A 22,182-nucleotide genomic window follows, 5' to 3' on the forward strand; every position below is an offset into this window, starting at 1 on the left:
AACAGGGGTGCCAAGGGACTTGCTGATCAGTCCACTGGAGGGCCCAGGATACTTCAGAGAAGGCTCGATTGCAGGGCACAAAGGAGATGTTGAGAATGATTGGACCCACCATTCAAAAGGGTTGAAGAACCTTTGCAGGTCTTCGGAGATCTAGCGCAAATGTCATGGTCCAATCTTGAATCTTTCTGCAGGAGTGATGCTGGCCCACCAGACCCCCTAGATGTGCCAATTCAACAATCTCAAAAAGTTATACTTACTAAACTGGCAAACCCAAGGGGAATGGAGTACAAAACAAAAGCAGATCTTCTCTGGTATTCTATGCAGACCTCTTCTCTATTGGTTATTCGTCTGGAACTGGTAAACTGGCTAGATGTTTCTTCAGTGCTGAGTCTGCGAAGATCTAAACACATAATATGCTATTAATATTACTATACTTTATTTCTATTTCGTTTATATATATTAGTTTTAATAACATCTATGTATATATATATATATATATATATATATATACACCTGCGGCCTATGCTGAATTGCTGATAGGCTAAACATTGCTTAGTGTCTTTTTTAATATTTTCATTGACCTCTTCTTAAAATTCAAACTGAAAAATTTAGAGTCTTAGTTAATGATGAATCTAAAGTGTCCAAAAATACTTCAAAAAATGTGACTTGGAAAATAATGTCCTTGACTGAAAGTTTGTGAACTTCTCCTAAATCACAATGAATTGTTTATGGAATTCTTTTTCTTGGTAACTTTCACTTTAGCGCAGGAACAAATGTTGACATGGAATAGACTTCTATTATATCTGGAAAATAGCGTGCTCATAACTTGACTGAAATTGATTTAGGAAAATCAGATGAAAATGTGCTCTGTAAAAATACGAAGCGAACGAAAAAATATTCACATCTCTTATCCTAACGCGCCTTGTAAAAATGAACCGCGCACTTGAAGAGAAGATGCACGTACCTCGCACTCTCGAAAATCTTAGCGCTGTAGCAGATGACCGCGCACTGTTAAGGAGCCGCGCACACCGCGCATGCCGGAACGAAAACACGCTGCTGCAGATGACCGCGCACAAAAATGAAACGCGCACAACACGCGATCCGAAAAAGATCTGCGTACCAATGGAAAACCAAGAATCCTTCCCGATGCCGCGCCTGCCATGCAACCGGTTACAAAAGATATTTCCTGCGTCACAACGAGGAAGTCAATATAAACAAAGAAGGACGTCAGATAAACGGCTCCTGGTCCGTTCCTCCAAATTTCAAAACAAAACGACTATCACGCACACGCGAAAATTCGAATAAATATTTTCTTTAGGTTAGTACTATATTAGTATTTTTAAAACTCTATATTAGTCTAAACCCTATAATAAAATGTAGACCAAAGTTCAGCACATTAAATATTCTTAACGCCTAATTAGAGATAAAACAACTGCAACCGCAATTTCTAAAAACCAAACATTCATTTATCAGACGGTAAAACAACTCGAGCTAGAGCACAATTAGTTCATTGCATTGTAGAATTAGAATTAAAAAAATATATATATATTTCTTGACTCAACTTGTAAATGTCTTTTTGAATAATAAATAAAATGATATTCCACTCATGGACTTAGCTTGCTTCATCTGTATAGAAAATAGTTCTCTCAATGCAGGATAAGTTCTTCTTGAATTACTTTATCTTCTTAAGAGTACTTCTTCTTAAATAGTTTCTCAAATTCAAATTTAGTTACTTTTTCTTCAGAGCTAAATTAACTGCTACCTTCCTCTAAGGAAACTGGAATGAAAGGCAGTTTAGAATCCTGGTCAAAGTTCCAAGTTACCTCACAGCTCTTCTCATCCAATCACTGCTGTGACCATCTTGGCTTGGGAACTTAGACACTTCCTGATTAGATTAACATTAAGGAAATGTATTTACATAATCTAATGTAAAATTCAGAATTAATATCAATACCATATTCAACCATGCTTCTACATATGTATGTGATGGTGTAATCTCTTAAATGAGGATTTTCTAGTATAGTGTCTCTTAGAACATGTGTAAATGTGCCATGGGATCCTGACACAAAGCACGGCTCTACTGGGACAACAGCGGGCCCAGGGTGCCACACCTATGCACGGGTTCCAGAAAATCCTTGGATCTGCTTCGCTTCTTGGGATACTTGGCTCCGTGTAGAGGTCGATTTGGACCTCAGGGTGATCTGCGGGTCTGCACTCAGAGCCCTACCTCATGTCCAGGGAGTGCTTGCACCCCAGCTGTCCAATGAGAAGATATGCCCCACTATTGCAGGCTGGCAGTGGTCCAATCAGGGACCACTGCAGCTCTCATGCTCTTGTGCACACCAGACATCCTGGCACCAATAGTGTGGATTGGCACCAAACAGTCCCTGCCCACTTCCTAATGTGACATGTATTAGCCAGCGAAAAGTGATGGCTTTCGTGGGTGAATGCTTGGCCAAATAAGCACTCCCGGGTCACAAAGTGCAAGGGAAGGTAAAAGGACAAAATGGCCAAAGAAGACAAAAGACCTTGTGGCATGGCCATGATGGACACTAGCCACAGTCATGAGCCAAACGCAGTAAGCCCAGTATGAATTGGTAATAATTAATACAAATACACAAAAAGCTTCTGCTGCCACCAGTCTACTCCTAGGCATATTTTCTAGTTACAAAAACATCCTTAAGGGATGTCTAGGGCCCAAAAATGCAAGGACCCCAGTGCACGGTACAGTAATGTACTTTGAGCACTGAAATACAGTTGCCAAAAGTGGCAGCAAAGTCATAAGACTAAAGGAAACTATGTTTCCCAGTAGTAACTGTCTTAAGGACAAGTCGGTTGCCCCAGAACAATGAGCAAAAGCCCAGTGGAGAGCAGCTGAAGGCTGTGCTTCACTAGCAGAAGGTCAGGTCAGGCAGCTGAAACAAAAGCAAAAAGTTTGGGGATGGGGTCCACAAATATAGAGGTAAAAAAGCAGAAAGTGAAATGTTACCTAACAGTCGCACTTGTGTTATAAGAGCATACACTGTAGGTTTGTGTCATAAATATCTGTCATGCGTGTGAGAGTGTGTGTCATGTGTGTCCCCAAAGAGTGTGACAAAAGTGTGTGTGTCAAAACAGTGCACCTCAAAAGAGTGTGTGGCATCAGTGGGTGTGTCTCTTAAGAGCGTGTGTCAAAAGAGTGTGCATCTCAAGAGCGTGCATCATAAGAGCATGTGCCGTAAGAGCATGTGTCTTATGTGTGCGTATGGGTATGCATCATAAGTATGCATGTGTTGAAAGTGACTCTCATAAGAGTGTCATAAGTGTGTGTGTTGTCTAAAGTGTGTCATGTGAGCATGTGCTGTAAGTGTGTATCGTAAGAGAATGGGCCATAAGAGCATGTGTCGTAAGAGCCTGTAAAGTAAGTGACTGTCAGTGTCATAAGTGTATGTGTCATACGTGTTTGTTGTAAGAGCATGTGTCATAAGAGCATGTGTCGTGCGTGTCAAGTGTGTATGTGCATCATAAGCGTGGGTCATAAAAGCATGTGGCATGAGTGTCTGTGTGGAGTGTTTCTAACAACTATGGGTTTGTCACAACTTTGTGTGGGTACTAAGAGTGTGTATTGTATGTATCTGTGTCATGTGTGTGTGTATCTTAAGTGTCTGTGTTGTAAGCGTGTGTGTCATAAGAATGTTTTATAGGAGCATATGCAGTAAGACCATGTGCCATAAGAATATGTTTGTAGTAATGTGTATTTTAAGTGTTGGTTGTCTGGGTCATATGGGTATTTGTCTTAAGAGTGTGCGTCTTAAATGTCTGTCGTAAGTGTGTGTGTGGGTGTGTATTGCTCTCCCAGAGTGCACGGACAGTGATAAATCACCAGTGCAATTACAGAGCCAATACTTTGAACGCAGGAAGACGCAATAACTTGCAACCACACACTCTTAGAAAATAATAAGCACTTATACAGCTATTTATTCAAAGCTTAGAAGCAACCAGTGATAACATAGAAATAAATCACAGAAGAAACAGAATTCAAAAGAAAATACATCACCATGAGCGTAACTGGATTCCTTATCTCGCCAGAAGCGGCTGGAAGACCCCGATAAAAGCCAGGCCGAGAGCACAACAGCCCACAAGTATGCCGGACGGAAGCGTCTCCCCTCCGGCTGAAGTCTCACCTGACCACTCAGGGGTTCTGCATATATGCACACTTCAAAAAAAAGGGGTGGCAATTTCTCGAACCTTCTGGCAACGCACTTGCGCATTGATGAGCAGCCGTTGGTTGCCAACTGGGTCAACTGACAGTAACCTCAAGGAGAAAAGTGCCCCCCTCCTCTAAAAACAAGCACCACGGAAAACAGTCCCATAGCTCATAAGACAATAACAAAGTTAGCTTTCCCAGCAGAAATGTCCTTGACGGCATACCAGGTTTGGAAAGCATGTTTTCTTCAGCATCATGAATCTAGCTCTCAGCAAAATGAGTGCAGCTTTTCACTGCGGCATGAAGTAAATATCCATCATGGCTCTGAGCGCTCCCAGAATGCACTGCGCATTAGCGCCACGTTTTAGCTCAAGCATAACAGTATCACAAGTAAGGACACAGACAAGAGGTACAAGTTTCAACATCTTTATTAAGTTTGACTAAGGTTGGAGACTTCCTAGCTGGCCCTATTTTTATAATGGGAGTAGTCTCCACCACCAAAGTAAAATAAAATGGTCCAAGTCAGTCAGTCAAACAAAGTAAATAGTTATTGTAAAACGTGAGGGCAAGTATAGGTTTCTGACACTGACCTAAGTGTGGGAAAATGCATTAAAATAAAGTCTATCAAAAGAACGGCACAATGGCAATACAAGTGGCTCACCACTCCCTCTCCAAGTGCAGTTCATACAAAGTTCCTTGAAGGTGGGTGGTATGCACAGTTAAAAGATTTCCCATAATCTGTTAGGCTTCCCTCGCCTATTTCAATGTCAGTTCAGTGTGCATCACAGTTCTTTTCAAATAGATTCTTTCGGCTTCCCTCACAATTCACAAAAACAGATTTCCTTCTTACTTTCACAAGCTGCCCTTGCCAGTCTTCAAACGCTCAAACAGAGCCAAACAGCTCCGCTTCACAGAGCTCTGGGAGAATTCCCTTCCCCAACTTTTGTACTTCTTTCACAATGTTCACATGTCAGAGACCGTCACAACCGCGTAGTATTTTAACCCCCATGCGTGACCACTCCGACAGAGTCCTTCTAATTATTGCCTTGTCCGGGACCTTCGCAACCGCACAGTATTCTCACCCCTATCCGTGACCACTCTGACAACAGGGTTGCTTTCTCAATGTTCATGCCTCTTGCACTGTTTTCTCAATGGCAGTGCCTCTTGCACTTAGTTTCGCACAACTGGTCCTCTGCCGCTCTGTTCCGTATTTCACATAAGCATATAGCTCATTCTGGCCACAGCCCCCCTGTTCCTTGTTTCACAATCAGTTCAATTTCACATTAGCCCTTCGGGATCTCTGCACGCTTTCTTCTCTGATGCCATTTCCTTCAATGGCTTTCCACATATTTCACTTTCATTATTTACTGTTCTGTCATCTTCAAAGAAGCGTTAACAATGTGCCTTCTCACCCGGTACCCCTCCGTTACTTTGTTTCTCATCGGCTCCCTCGCTGATTTAAATACATTCAATGTCTTTTATCCTTCAACGCATAACCTTGCATGCAATACTGTAGCTTTCACAATCGCACATATCACAAACTGTTGTCACTTTCTTTGAACTCTCCAGCTGCGATTGCTTTTGCACGTCCTTTGTTTTTTAGTTCGTAGAGGTCAGGGTCTTGCCCACTTGCCCCTCACGCTTCCAGGCGGCCCGCAGACGAAACAAGCTGTTTGCTTGCTCGTGCATGGAGGCAAGGGCTTATCCAGCCCCTCGGCTCCCTTCTCTGAACTCTACCAGCTTCTTGGAGACATGGCTCCCTCGCTACACTTTCTCTGCGGCATGAAGTAAATATCCATCATGGCTCCGAGCGCTCCCAGAATGCACTGCGCATCAGCGCCATGTTTTAGCTCGAGCATAACAGATACCATGCCTGCCTACCAGTGTGCATGTATCATGGGTGTGCATTAGTTGTGAGTGTGTCCCAAGTGTGTGTATGTCATAAGAGTGTGTAGTGTAAAAGTCATGAATTGAACATGCCCTACACGCCTACTGGACATGAAACCTCACACTGAAATCATGTTTGACTCATGTGAGTAGGTATATGTACAGAAGGCATATAAGAGTTGTAGAGTTTGTACATGTATGCCCTTTACATCCCCGGAAAACTCACATCAAACTCAGCCCTGACTTTGATGTGAGTTTTCAGACGTATATTAGTGTATATGTACTATGGCGGGTCAGAAGGAGGGCACAGACTCTGGTCTTCCCTTCTAGGTTTATTCTTTATTAAAAGAAAAGTTAAAACTTCTGACTGATCAGAAACTACACTGTTTTCCATCCGTAACCAAAACCACCTAGGGTGCTCCTCAGTTGTTCGTGAGTACAAAAGGAAGATCTCTCCATTGTCCAAACTAATCTAACCTGACCCTACCACTACAGAACCAATAAGGCACAGAAGTATAACTCCCTCCTCCTGTGTGCTGGTTTCTCAGAGGTTCACTTTAATAAAGTTTTTGTAGATCGTTCTTAATGGCTACTTTTCTCAAGTAATACTGTTCAGATGTTGGGCTCTTCAACTTGTTAACTGCATCTCTTATACGCGGGTTCTCCCTCTCCTTGTATTCTTTTCTTTTGTAGCCGTATTTGTTTGTATCCCCTTTTCTTGGGACAATTCTGTTCTTTATGGGACAAAGCTAATAGAATACAATAATGAACAGGACAGAGGTGGTCCTACAAGGCCTTGTGAACATTTGGATCGTCCACATGTAGAGCAAGAGAGAAGGGACAGGGAAAATTGGTAAATACTAGGAAATTCCACAGAGGGGGAAGTGCCAGGGAGAAAGTTGCTGGGAAACTGGTAAGTGCTTGGCAGAGGTCACATAGTAAAGAGTGGTGTTCTGCAGATACAATAAGTGCAGTCCTGTGCGGGAACATAGGCTCGTGGGTGCCCAAGGGAAAGTGCTGGGAAACGGGAGGGGCTGAAGGGGATTGGGAGGAAGGCCAGGACCCAGAAGGACACAAGGGCCAAGGCCACTAATCTCAGCGACTGTGAGGGAGGTGGAAGGAGGAGGTGAAGAGGAAAGTATTGATGCGTTTCTGGAATATGAGGAGATCCAGCTCAAGACGGAGAGGGAGGGGTAGGCTGTTCCAGAGGAGGAAGCCAGCTGAGGAAAGAGATCGGCTTCCCTTCCTAGTCAAACTTGAGACTTTCTTAATTTCCAATCCTTCTTTTAACTAGGACTACTGAGATTGTTCCAATAATGATGCACCTTCTCTCCACTGATTTTTGCTACTTTGTCTTGCCACGGGAAAATAGGAATGGTCCAGTAATGATTCTCACTCTTCTTAGGTCCTTCCTACGCTTGGTCTTTACTGGGGCAAGCATGAGTGTCCGAGTAATGATTATTATTACTCTTATGTGTTTTCAAACGTGGCCTTTACTGGGATGAGTATGAATGTTACAGTAATGATTCTCACTCTTCTCCAATGCTCAGTCTTTACTGGGATGAGTATGAATGTTCCATTTGTTATTCCCGCTAGCCTGTTAGTGTTATGTCTATGGGATAGCTTCACTGGGCCTGCAATCAGGATGGGACCCTCTTCAGCAATTGTCAAGTTAGCTTCTTGACTTTGCTTCTTCTTCGCTCAGAACACACCATGGTGCTTTCAGGTAAGTGGTCGTTTAGGGACTGAAGTTTGCAGGGTTTAGGTCACACCTCCACGTCTTATTCTGTCCTTCTTTGGAGACTGCCCCAGTCCTTCAGACTCTCTTGCCTCAGGTTTTCTTAAGTGCAACATGATCTTTGCTTCTTCGTTCAGCACACTACGAGGTGCCTTCAAGTACGTGGTCTCTGTTTAATTTAGTGACTCCAAGGTCCACTGGCTTCAGTCACGCAAACACTTCTTTCTTGGTCGCTCTTTGAACACTGCACCGATTCTTCGGCTTTTCTCACTTCTTGGGTGCAACATGGTAGGGTTCTCACGCCAGTGCCTCCCCGCGTCGGAAGCTGTGCCTCCCAGTTTCCTTTAGCTTTGCTTTCACAGATGATTTGCAACTCCCAGGTTTCTCCATCTCCCTGGTCTCCTCAGCTCAGATGTATGACTCTGCTTTGGGACTTTCCCGGCGCAGCGTTAATGTCCTTCTTTGTTCTACATGTACTCTGTACTGCTCTAGTGGTTTTCTTCATCTCAGTATACAAGAATTTCTTTTTAGTTTTACCCAAAGATTATATGGGACAATAACAGATATCAGTGTATTCTTCATGTCTTTTTTTTAGCAGACGTTATTATCGATGGGCAATAGATAAGTTCGGGAGTTCCTCATCGGAACAGGAGCCCTTGTCCGCAGGGGGAGGGGGCGCCTCTCCCGTTGAGATCCTGCTTGCCGCTACCCCTAGGGACGGTATTGCGTAGCAGGCTCAACTCCCTAGCCTCACATGGAAAGGCTCCCCCCTGTGGAGAAGTGACAGAATCCTGCGATTTGTCACAGTAAATAATTGATCTCTCACATGTAAAGTACAGTTAGAATATAAAATGTATGTTCATTCTTTCTGCTCTTGTATTATATGCTTCATATAAATATAAAAGCTCACAATAAAGTGAGCTCTAACTTGAATGTTCAATACATCCAGTTTACATTGTGTACATTCACGCAAATGTAATTTCATATACATTGTACATATAAAAACTGACATGTTATATTATAACATTTATATAGCGCCAAAGCCCTAAGGCGTTCAGGCGCTCACTTGCAGACAAGGAATGAACAGACTGGTGGCAGGTACATTACGTAAATAGAATCGTTTTTAAAGACTTTCTGAAAGCCAAGTGATTCTTTTCCTCTCGGAGGGCTTGTGGCAGTTCATTCCATGCATATGCCACTAAAACTGGAAACGAGCGTCCTTTTCCACGCGCTTTCTTGGCCCGATCCACGTTCAGAAGGTGTGCAGTAGTAGATGGAAGGTTTCTCATAGGCTTATATGTAGAGACCTTTTCTTTGAGATAGCTGGGTGCAGATCCATAGATGCACTTGTGGCACAGCGCCAGAGATTTGAAAGAGATCCTGGCTGATAGAGGCAGCCAATGCAGTTCCCTCCTGGCAACGAGGGTTGCTTCGTTTCGTTTCATGCCATGAACAATACGAACAGCTGCATTAAAGTGAGTTGTAACTTTGATATGACTTTTCAGACATATAGTAGCGTACATTCCAAAATGTTCATCTTCTACATGTGTGCAGTTTGTATAAAAGATGCACATTCATTCTGCTGATGCGTCATATACAGTCATGCAGAGGCAGCTACATCCAAATTTTACGGTGCGTTTTTATCCGATTTTTTCATGTAAGGATTCAGGAGTTATTAAGAAAAGTTATTTTCTGAAACTCCACAGACAATCCGCATTGATCTTAAATATGCCATGCGCTATATATTGTATTTGGTAAACTCGACAAAACTGAGTTGACTAAAATTACCACATTCAAAATTAAGACTATGAAACCACTGCAGACCAAGACAGCGCACATATGCACCAGCACAAGACCAACTCAGAAGGGGCATAAAGCATTCATTTTGTCAATAATTATGCTCTAAAACCCATTAACTATACTGCTGATTAAAAATCACTTTACTATGTTGTCTCTTGAGTTTGCTTTCAGTCGCCTGTTCAGTGTAACATCAGATCAATACCCCATCAAAGAAATGTGTGCCAGCTGGCGTTCTCGAGAGGAAAAAACAGCTACAGCAAGGTCAGGGGTGGCCAAAAGTCATTAGCACGTCCCTGCCTCTGGCATTCTCAGTGCAAAGGCCAAGGACAGGTTGTGAATGGAAAATTAGCTCCCCACAAATCCCCCGATAGACGTTCCTTTGGAGAGGGCCTTCAGAAACCTATATTGCTGTGTCCTACTAAGATTCACGGTGTAAACCACCATCCACTGTACACTACTCTGATGTTCAATAAGAACAGAGAATACTATGTTTGGATTAAAGCAATGTCTCCTCTAATTACCCTTTCATGTGATTAGGAGCGAATAAAACAGAAGTGGCAACTGGTGCCACAGCTTCTTACACATACTAATGTGTCCCAAGTTCCTGTGTCTACATGTTTAGAATCCATACAGTATTATAGAATAAAAATAAAAAAAATCATATGCAAAAGTTAAAGTACACTTAGCTAAATTTCAATTTTTGCGGGAATATCCTGTGTGCTATTAACCCAGTCGCGACCCTGCACTCCAACTTAATTCGTAAGCAACATACGGTCGAAAAGGTTAGAGGAAACAGGGGTTGCAGGCGTGTCTCCTGCATTGGGAGCATGAAGAAGGGGGGGGGGACTCCCACAGGAATGATGATGCCAAAACCGGGCCCAGGGAAGCAGGCTTCGGTGAAAGCAGCCTGTGCGGTATCACCCGGCTTACCCACCACATGATCAGCTGTACTCCGCTGAGTGCCGCCCAACGTTTCCTCATATATTTCGAAGAGTAAGAATTACAGGCATGCCCTCATTCTCAAGCAAGGCCTCTGAAATTCCCTAGCAGTTGTGACAATATCTTTGGAGTAGCACTATTCCTTCTTGGAAAGGATCAACACCCAACTGTTCCTGAATTAGACGTTTCTTGCATATAACAGACGGTTTATCACAGAGCTCTGCCTGGGACAAAGAAGTACACTAAGACTTCAGTTGGGGATTTAGTCCAAGAAGGGTGAATTTAAAAATAATAGGCTCTTCCCAAAAGCAACAATGGTTCTCTCCTTGGTGGAATTAGGTCCCTTAGACACCCTCTACTTGTACAATGGCTCTTCCTTTATTTTCAGGTTCCCAGGATTTCCTGGCTTAGGTGTCCCAGATTGAGGAGTTCAAGAGGGGTTTTGTCACCTTTTCCAGGCATTGTAGGCATTACGGGTAACCAGAACCCTTCTATGTTTGACTTGGGTGCAAGCTTTATGGCTTTCCATAACCCAAGACTCACTTTGGGGCACAGTCTTCCAAGGAAGAGGGGTGGGGAGAGAGAGAGGGGAAGGAGAGAGAGAGAGAGAGAGAGAGAGAGAGAGAGAGAGGGGGAGAGAGAGGGGGAGGGGGAAGAGAGAGAGAGAGAGAGGGAGAGAGAGACTCGCTTCTCTGATACCACAATAACCTCCATAATCCTGCCTTGTTTTCCCTGCCATCACCAGGTCCTGCCTAGGGCATACAGGGTGGCCACTAGGACCCTCCTGCAGTGGCTATCAAGAAGCTTGCGCTCTGCTTTAGTCCCTCCTTTCCGAGCCATGTTCATGCCGTTTCCTCTACCATTCCCCCTTACCCCTTTGCCTACCCCCCCCCAGCCCTCCAGGGTTGTTGCCACCTTATCTGTTCTTGGTGCTCTGTATGCTGTCACCATCTCCAGCTCTCAGCTTTTGCTCCTCTGGAGTATCCCGTCCTTCCCTTGATTTTTTGCACCGTCTTCACTACTACCTTCACCTCTTGGTATTCCTTCCACCAACTCCTCTGTGAAACTCTCTACCCCGATATGAACTCTTCTGTGTTACATTCGGCCTGTAATGATACTGCCCCCTCCTTCCCGTTTGGTTTGACCACCTCCTCCTGGCGCCCGATTCCAATCACCTCTTCTTGACTTCCACTCCATTTATCTGATATCATTCCTCGGTTCTAAGTTTACTTTTTCTTCGTGGTAATTCACTTTGATGCAATTACTTCTTTTTGTTTTTTTCATTAACTTTTATTTGAATTCCTCCACATGCCCCGACCCACCTCACACACGCTCTATCCTTCCCACCCCTTACGCACAACACCCCAAACATTGATACTTAAATTACCTCAAAACAAAGTAATTGCATCGAAGTGAATTACCACAGAGTAATTCAATATGATTTAACAACGGCATACATATCACTCCTCGTGTAACTGCACTCCTTCTGATGTTATCACATCCCGTTACCCCCTCAACTCTCATCACCTCGACTTGTCCTCTTTCTCTCCCTCTGATGTTCCTATCTCGTCCTTTACCTGCTTGTCTCTTACTAATACTCCGGCTCTACAGTATTCCATATCTCTGGTCTCTGCTTCTTTCCCCAGTCTCCAACATTCTCCAAACATGAGCGTCCTGCAACCCACACTGCGCGATTGGTGACCTATGGTTGTGTACTAATCAACTGATTTTTATACTGGTTGTGTGCACAGTGTGTTTGCAAAACAATCCTTCTTTGTAACAATTACTTAGTGGGCAACTTGGCAGGTTCCCACTACAGCATTCGCCTGCAGCCCATCCAAACCATACATAATTACTCAGTCCTCGCGCTGAACCTCGCTGTCCCCATCTGCCAATCTCTTGTTTTTATGCTTGTGTACTAGGCTCTCTCTTCCCCCCTGGGTGGGACTTTAAGTGAGGGTTTGAACCTGTGGTGTGTAATTGCAGGAGGGCTGGAATTGCTTGTGGTCCCAGAGTGCAACTGCTACTGATATGTGCTTAAGGGGTTTGACCAAGAATATACTTGTCCTATTCGCCATCGACTCTTTATGGTGCTTCCTGTGCTGAGCTGAGCTCTCCTTAGTTTCCAGCGTGTGAGTTAGATACTGGAAACTCAGTGGGATAGCTCTGTAACTACTTTCCTTCAGTCTTCATATTGGGCATGAGATGAAATTGAAGCATTGCATCTCTGGCCAGAGAATTTCTTGCAGGGGAGTAAGTCACCTGCAACTTTGCATGCCATAATTCATCAGAGTTCGGGAAGTAGCAGGCTTGTAATATTGAATCCACTGGGCTTCAGAGATTACCATGGATCTCGGAAATAACGTATCTGATGTATAATTTTTGAATTGTATGGTTTAATTATAAAGCGCGTATACACAAATTGAGTTCTTCAAAAGCGCTCCAAGACAGGCAGTGAGTGGCGGGAGGGAACATAGGATACAATCATTCATAAGGCATTGGAAATTTCAGAATGATATACAATAATAAGCATATTAGGCCTGACGACATATCTGCTAATTCAAGTGCGTTACCAGATAGTGGGGGCCTGGGTGGAGGCAGGGCGGCGGCTAGGGGAGGAGAGAGGTGTACAAGCATAACAAACTGACAATAATGCAAGTGCGTGACCAGCAGTTAGGTTAGGAGGAATTGCGCCTGGTCTAGGAGGGCCGGGTTAGTGCAGAGGGTTGTCTCTTAGAAGTGCATAGTGCTTTGAATCGTAAACTGTAACTAAGCATACTCTACCATTGTTGAGTGACGTGAAAACATTCTCTGTAAAGGGAAAGGTGCCTTTTTCTAAGGTAGAGGTTTGGATCTGCTGAGAGAGCTTCAGGCTCTCTTAATAGTGGAGGGGATGAGTTATAACTACCCTGCAAGGTCTCAAAAGTGGTTTCGTAAGGGTCAAGGCTTTTGGACGTGGCCCTCCCTAATTGACAAGTGATGTGGGGAAAAAGCCAGTCTGGTATGTTTTGCACGGAGATTGTCCTCCATCATTTGACAGGGAGCAAGATAGGGTGACATGGAGATCCTTCCCACTCATCCCTTGGGCACAACTTCCAATGTCTCTGAATGGCACTGGGACCCCTGAGTCACCACTGTGGTGTTCCCCGGGACTAGGAGTTGAATTAATCACAGATTATGTTTCTTTGCCCACCAACACCAATAAATCACGCATGGCATGTATGTACTTCAGAAGGGAACCTTAACACAACATTTAGGAACAAATGAACATAACTGTTTGAAGAGTTCAGCGATTGTGCCTCTGTTTGTCATGCTTTGTTGGTGTATAAGCCATTTAATCATAGCAGGGAACACGAACGAAGCAGGAGCTGTGCCGCCTGAGTGAGGACACTCTTTGTGAATTAATTTGCATCACCTGGACAGAGTCTTAGGAATGCCGACATTGCCACAGAATACATTTATGGTGGTGTAAGAAAATTGGGCAGCGCACACATCTGCATGGAAAAAGGATTTGTGGCAGAGACATGTAGCGATATGAGCGTCATTTAGGGACATACCTGGGCGTTTAGAGCCAGGGACACATTAACACAGGAACCCACAGATGGGTGAATTCAGTCATGTTACAGTCCTGATGAAGTCTATTTACATTTAGAGCATGGAGAGGCTTGTTAGGCCGAAACACTGGGAGTCGACTTTTTTGTTAAAAAGTGGAGAAAATACCCACAACGAAGTAGATGTGGAAAACTTGAGTACAAGAAATAATGTGTTTGCCCTCAAATTTTTGGGGTATATGAGAGAACACAAATGTCTGTTAGCAGAAATGATTAAGACTAAAGGAAGTTTGGTTTCTTGTGTACAAAACATTTTCGTGTTAATCATTTATTTGTTTCCAAATGTTCTCAATGTATTGGCAAGATAAAAATATTCAAAGATATGCACTGATAAGAATGTAAAATTGTAATAATTTCAGCATTAGGTTGTAATTAGTATTGCATGAATTTTCTTTTTTAAATGTCTATTTTTGATTTGAGTGTTGAGTAATGTTTATTTGTCTGTTTCACTGGGATAATCACTTTATGGGCCTCATTACGAGTCCGGCGGTAACCGTGCTGGAAATTCTGTCAGGTTACCGCCGGACTCGTATTACCATTCCGCCTCCGTGATTGCCGGAATCACCGGGGCATTACAACCCCGGTGCCCCAGTAATTCCGGAGGCGGAAATCAGTAAATCCCTATTCCCATTGAGTCCCATAGTACTCCATGGGACTCCATGGCGATAGGGACCATGGAAACACCGGCTCCGTCTATGACATAGCCGGTGTGTTTCCATGTCCGCCTGCAGTTAAACACGCCAGGTCAGACCTGGAGGGAGTGACACCTCCCGCCTGCAGGACACTTAATCAGGTCTGGAAAGAATGGTGGTGGCGGATTTACCACCACCGTTCTTTCCGGACCGGCAGGGTCGTAATGAGGCCCTATATGTATGCACTTTACAGTTATGTGATATGTTGCAAACTTTTTTTTACAAACGTGTATAAATACAATTGAATATTTGTTAATAAGAAATAGCTCCACAATAATTGAGGTTAATTAATAGTCTATCTGAGGCGCTCCCCCTGATCCTTTTTCTATTGCTCTTTGTACATGGAACCTGGGAGATTAAGGTGAAAACAAGGCACTCCTTTTTGTGTATATAAGATATTTAATCTACATTTTATTATTTTAAATAATTGCTTTTGGAGCACTCTACCAGATCCATTTATTTACTGGCACCTCTTGTTCCCCATGCCTGCATTACATTCAAAGTACTTTTTCATTACATACTACCATTAATAAGCCTACAACTCTCCCACCAGAATTATATGTTTACTGCACATGTGCAGTTGGAGTAGTTGAGGTGGGTATAATCAGAAAACGTTTCGACATGGAATCGCGAAGCACATAGATCGAGGAGCTTCTCCTCTTAGACATGAACCTGGTGCAAACTACATGTGGAAAAATGGATCCCACACCACGTACTGTTGCATTCATCCATGGCCATCTGTTCTGCAACTGAAACGTGCACTGTATGCACTTAGTACTGCATGTTATTGAAGGGGTTAGCAACACTGTTGGTAAAAGTTGAGCAGCAAAAGGAAGGGATGGATAAGAAGACCATGGACAGTTCTGAACATCACAAGGACTTTTAATGTTTGTTGGCCCTGAGAGCTCCATGGGTCCCCATTATGTTTGTAAGGGGACGTGGAAGTTGCTCTGGGAAAATGTGAACATTGCAGTACCTTTTCAAAGAGGGAAAATTAGCAAAAGCACTAGCAGAGGAAAGCGTATTGAAGTATTTCTACTTGCTACTGATTTAGATCTTGGGTGGCAGATTTTCAAAATGTTTAGAGATGAAGTTGGAATGCCTCATTTGACTAGGAAAATAAACCTCAAGGGTATGGGCTGAAGGCTGAAGGGGATGGGAAAAGGGAAGCCAGCGGAAAAAAATAGCCGATGGAAAGGGTTAATGTCATGGCAGCATTGTAGAACCCTGGTCATCCAAAAGAGGATAACAGTGAAGAAATCAATAAAAAGACATGCAATGCTGAGGTGAAAGAGAAAAAAGAAACCAACCATCAGTATGATTGGATTCCAGCATACCTGTTTTGAAAATCCAGCAGCTCATTGTTAATCTTCTCAATGTCCAACTCTGTCCATAGAATGTCAAAGTAACCATTGATGTTATCGATGACTGAATTATACAGGCCATACAGTTTCTGGAGTAATGCAAGTTCGCGCTTTATCCGCTGAAGTTCAGGATATTCTGCCAGTTAAAAGAAAATGAGAATAATACGTTAAGAGACCAATCAGTGCTCCTTTTATAGGCAAACATCACTCTCAAGCGCCCCTGAAAATATCATAAGACTTGAATTAACTTTAAAACATTAGATTGACTGAAGTCCAAGAAATTAGCCACAGTCTTATCTGTCTTATTTTGAACTTTATGTTACAGAGCAATTACCTGTTGGGTTTTGGGTTTTGATTTCAAAATGCTAACAGTCATAAGAAAGCTCAGGGGCGAGGATGTGGCAAAGTGTGTTGGGAATCGCATGTGAGCCCAGATGAGATCATGGGCCATGGGCCCTTTCCAGTGACCTGGAAGCCCTTAGGGATGCACCGTATAAAAACACCTGCAAGTTTAATGTTTCAAGGCCTGAAGGGGGAGAAGTTTGATCGGTCACTGCGTAATCTTAGCTGCCGCCTGGGTTAGAGAGAGATTTTAGGGTACATAGAAGGGCAGAGATTGACCACGACACACTGTGGGTTATTTGCTCTTCTTGGGGGCACTGTGGCTACTGTCGGTGGATTATGAAGCAAGCCAACAAGTGGGATGGGATGCTCATGAAAATGATGTAACCCAATCTTGAAGAACTTCTTATGAGTCGTTATAGAGAGAGATTTGGTTGACTTGGAGACTTTGATGTCCAGTAACGATTCTCATGCTTTAATAGTGTGATGATCATACCATTTTAGTATAAGTAAAGAACGTTGGAGGTAACAAAAAGAGGGTTTTAGTGTGCCCAGATGAAACAAGCTCTGGCCAATGACCTGAGGCAATCTCACTGTGAGGAGTGTCAAAAAGGATCATTTCACACAAATAGGGGCTTGGGTCATGGATGTAAAAAGCTGGTGGAGCAGAAAGTGACTGAAGGTTGCCAGCAAGCCCGGGAGGAAGCAATCCGCGAAATCAATGGCAAAAGGATGTTAGAGCTTTCTGGAGTTATTTGGAGGATGTAACCCCAGCACTGAATGCAATCTTAATAGACATGTCTTGAATTCTTACTTGGCAGGTATTTAACAGGGCCTGCCATTGAATGAGGTAGTTATGCACAGACTGATACCCAATGCCATACAAGAAAATGGGGAAGAAGGTTTAGAATCCCTTTCTTCTCTATGAGAGAAATGGTGTCCTTGCGATTTCAATGGGAGATGAGCACAGGGCAGGAGCTGCATCCCAATAAATCTTTATGAGGTAGATTGTGTTGTTTGGGCTCCCCTTTTGATTGAGTATTTTAAATTCAATTTTAGCTTCTGGGCTTAATCTTATTTGGTAAATGACCCAAGATTGATCCCATCTTAAAGAAGGGCGAGTGTGCCAGCCCAGATAATTAAACGCAAAATAGCATTAATTGATGGGACCTGTAAGGTATTCAGGAAGGTCCCTTTGTCATGAATTCTAGACTGGACAGAAGGGGGGAAAAAAGCTAGATTTGGCACAGGGACAGTGCAGACTGAGGAAGGTGCTATAGAGCAGGGTCTCATTTTGTAATGTTTTCATTTGGAATGCGTTAATCTGTATAAAGGGCGTCTGTGCCGGTCTTTTATTGATCTTAAGGCCCTTCACCTTTTGGAGCAGTCCCAATTAAAGGATGCATTGAAGAATGAGTAGCTAGATCCAGAGTATCTTGGGTTGGTCCACGCGCTGCCTAAAGAATACTTTACATGTTGGACATGTGAGGTTTAGGACTAATGGATGATGGCAGATGCTTTCCCAATTCGACAAGCTCTCTGACAAGGCTGTGACCCTGCCCCCAATTTATTCAATTTGTTTGAGAAGCCGGGTGAAGATGCGCCTACAATGGGTGTTAGCAGTGTACCGACCCTGCTTTTCGGATGGCGCAGCACTCCTGGCTCGGATAGAAAGGCCTGGGATGCTTGTGAGGATGAGGAGGGCCTGCAGCAGGATGAGGAAAACTGAAGAAAGATGCCTAGCACCCAAAATGCAAACCAGAACACAGGCAAGAGACACCAGTACCACCAGTATGGCTACAACGAGTGTCAAGATTAGCCACAATAAACTGGCAAGTAAGGCAAGCTGCTTAACTTCCAAAAATCTGTCGGAACTGATTGCAGGAACAGCAATTCCCTAGGTGTAACTTCACAGACAGGGCCAGTCGTCTACAAGCCCACCAGGGGATTTAGAACAAAGATTTTGGCAGCCAGCCAACAAAGTTGGCCCAAAAACTGCCTAGCACAAAGGTCCACTACCTAGAGGACGGTTAGTGGCGTGGCAAGGGCCAGGAACTGTGCTAGACAATTTCAAACCACTATAGAAGGTGCCATGTTGGCCTCAAAAAGAATCCACATGTGCACAACGGCCATAAGAATACAGAATCTCCAAAAATGGCATTCTCCACTAAACAGGACCCACGCCAGAGCAAGGGGGCCATGTGATGGTATGTGAAATTTTGAGCAGCTTTATTAGTAAATTAAGTTTAGCCATGAATGCTATACTGCGCATGTGCATAGGCCCTACAGGAGCAGAGGTGTACTTCTATCAGATGCATGAGACATGAGCAGTCTGTGTGCATTTGCCAATTCCCCTGTTAGGGCCATGCTTTTGGGAGTGGGAATTTCAGCAAGGGGCAAGTAGGTGAAAGTAAAGAATGGTAAATCTCGGAGCAAACACTCGAGGTCTGTGGCCCTCGCCCAGTCACTAAACGCCAGCCCCCAATGAGCAGACTTCTCAAAGGCATGCGGCCCATGTTTACTCTTCCCAACCCAAACGGCTGTTGCACAGAGCAAGTCACCAAAGAGCCGCCCTTAAAAGGCTGCCGACTTCTTAAAGTCCTGTGAACAGAGGTTTGTAAGCAATAACGGGTTAACGAAATCAGGTTTCTAGATGCCGGTCTCCCAGCATATGCGACCGAAGTCTGTCGAAAAAGTACCTGAAGCCAGTCACCATAAGCCAACTCCACTGTGGGTCCTTACTATTGACTAAAGAACGCCCTGTTCCTAAGTGTTAGTCGTCCAAAAGTCTTGTGACCTACGAGTTGGTTCCAAAATGAACTCTACCAAAAGCCTTGTAAGCAAGGCCAGTCCCTAAAGATTTTGACCCAAGGCCAGTCTTCAACTGCCAAGTGCTTGTGAGTCAAGGCCAGTCCCCCCCCAAAAAAGACTGAGCACAGTCTTTGGAGGGACTGACCTTTTCAATGTCACTCCCCAAAAGCTTATTTCCACAGTACAATCCATTTCAAAGTCTGTGACCCAAGGCCAGACCCCAAAAGACAGACTCACTGAAGACCTGTCACCAAATGCCAGTGCCAGAGGAGCACTGAACTAAACTCAGTCATAAAGACATTCTTCAAAGACCAGTCTGCTCAAAGACGCTTTAGTTGGGTGAAAGCACCTGCGGATCCCGGAGCCTAGACCAGTAGTCTAATGTAATATTTCAGAAGAATAGCCTGTTGTGTGCTGCTACCCTCTGCCTCCAGCCAATTGCAAAACTAAAAGTGAAAGACAAAAAAGTGCTGCTTTAGTCGCGCTGGTTGTATTCACTGTGTTTATGCAGATAATCTAAATGCAAGGGATAAAATATATATTCCTTAAGACCTAGTCCCAACAAGACACTATCACAATATCGCCCATCAGTGCAAGTGCTGCCTATCTCTTTTGCACAGAAGAACATTATCACGAGAAGGTTATGTTATAATTGGCGAGCTAGCGTGATATGTAAGGGATATTGTACCCAGTGCGACCCCAGGTCTGCCAGCGCCCTGTGCGAGATTGTGCGCCCCCCACTCCCTGCCCCGCCCACCACAAGTTCAGAACATCATGGGGCTCAGCCGAACAATAGAACGCAGCCCCCAGCTGTTGCTGTAAAGTGTGTTTAAGGGCGTCTTGCAGCCAGCTCAGTGTCATGTAAACAGCGTATATTAACGAATCACTTCTTTAAGGCCCTGTTACTTTGCATTGAGCTGGAGACAATGCGCCTTTTTTTGCTGTGCCATGGGTGGGCCCTTGTGCCCCTGCACCCTCTGAGTGCACCTTTAGCCGGCGCTGAATGTACCCCTACTGTACATTATAAAGATATTGCAAGTCACAGAGGAAGTTCGTGACCAACTAGAGGTACGAGGCTGAAGGCTGAGTTCCTTTATAAGGTCACAGAACTCCAAGTTAACTTACAATATTCTTTACCTGCATGGTAGGGGGTATTTTATTCCTTACACATACATAGCCACATGTTGTCATTCCCTTTCAAACCTTGTCTCTTGCTTAACAGAAGAGATATTCCATTTGCTGACCCATATAAGCAATATATAATCTATTCAGATTTAAAAAAGCAAAACTGCAGCTCCTAATGTGCCGCAGAACATAGTTTGTTTGTTTGTTTGTTTAGAATTTATTGTGCGCACCGGACCCTGGGGTATAAGGGCGCAGAAAGTAAGAATATGTACAGCTTAGAGCATAAGTTACAGGTTACAGTTACAAGTTACAGACATTACCAGTTACAGACATTACCAGTTACAGGTGCAAGTTTACAATACAAGTTTACAATCGTATGGTGCAGATACTGTGTAGCAAACAGGCGTGAGCATTATCATGGGTTCAATTAGCAGTTGCTGTCGTTAGCCAGTTGATTACAATTTGCCTGAATTTGGAAAAGGAGTGTTCTAGCCTCGCAGTAGTGGGTAATTCGTTCCACAATTGAGCAGCTTTGACTGGGAAGCTAGCTCCGCCTATGGTGGTCAGTTTAAAGCGTGGTACTTGTAAGCGATTGGTGTAAGCAAGTCTGGTTTGTCTTGTGGGGTGTGTTCTGGTGAATCTGTCCTTAAGATATTGGGGGGCTTTGTTGTGTAGGGATTTGTATGTGAGAGATGCAGTTTTGAGTCTGATTTTCTCATGGGTGGAGAGCCATTTGTGTTTCCTTCTTATTACTGTAATGTGTTCTCTCCTGGGGATGTTCAATGCCGCTCGGAGGGCCTTGTTTTGCTGTATCTGGATTTTGTTTATGATAGATTTAGTGGCTCCTATGTACAGTGCGTTACAATAATCTAGTTTAGAGATGATAAGGGCTCTGGCTAATGTTAGACAACTGTGCTGGGAAAGGAATTGTTTTCCTGCTCTAATGAGCTTACATGTGTAGGCTGTCGAGGAAGCTAGGGAGTTTACCTGTTTGGAGAATGATAGGGTAGAATCAAGGTAGATGCCTAATGTTTTAACTTCTTTGGCAACTTGTATGCAGTTCCCATCTATGATGAAGGAAGAGTAGTTTGAGCTTAGTTTTTTGATGAGGGGTGCGGTGCCTAGGATAAGAAGCTCAGTTTTATCATCGTTCAGGCATAGGCCATGGGTTGCCATCCATGCCTGAGCGATGCTGTATATTTTGTTCACCATTGCTAGATCTTTTTCGTAAACCCCTGTGAGTGGGAGGAGGATCTGGGTATCGTCAGCGTAGTTAGTATACCTGATACCCAGATGGTCCAGATCATCAAACAGGGGCTTAGTGAATATGTTATATAGCGTTGGTGAAACGCATGATCCCTGTGGCACACCGCAGGTAATAGGGATGGGGTCTGCAGCTGCTATAGGTGAGAAAACCCTCATGGTGCGGTCACTGAGGAAGGATTGTATCCATGCTATAGCCTCAGTGGAGAAGTGTGCTGCTGAATCTAGGTGGTTACATAGGACTTTATGGTCCACTAAATCAAAAGCGGCCGATAGGTCTAGTAGCAGGAGGAGTGCTGGTTTTCCAGAATCTCTTACTTTGTCTATTTGGGCTTTCAGGTCAATCAATGCAGTTTCTGTACCGTGAAGAGGGCGGAAGCCAGATTGTCGGGAGCCTAGTAGTTGGTTTTGTTCCAGGAAGCTC

General features: G+C 43.9%; 1 protein-coding gene across 1 annotated transcript in view; it reads right to left on the reverse strand.

The window, feature by feature from the left end:
- LOC138497282 (dynein axonemal heavy chain 5-like) overlaps positions 1 to 22,182 on the reverse strand; it is a 1,499,851-nt gene that overhangs the window by 1,005,618 nt on the left and 472,051 nt on the right. The window contains exon 32 of the mRNA XM_069620634.1: positions 16,191 to 16,353. Coding sequence (XP_069476735.1) covers positions 16,191 to 16,353 — 163 coding nt within the window. The remainder of the gene's footprint in view (positions 1 to 16,190; positions 16,354 to 22,182) is intronic.

The sequence above is a fragment of the Ambystoma mexicanum genome, chromosome 5q (assembly GCF_040938575.1).
Source record: "Ambystoma mexicanum isolate Mex_15411 chromosome 5q, UKY_AmexF1_1, whole genome shotgun sequence".
In the NCBI taxonomy this organism is placed as follows: domain Eukaryota; kingdom Metazoa; phylum Chordata; class Amphibia; order Caudata; family Ambystomatidae; genus Ambystoma; species Ambystoma mexicanum.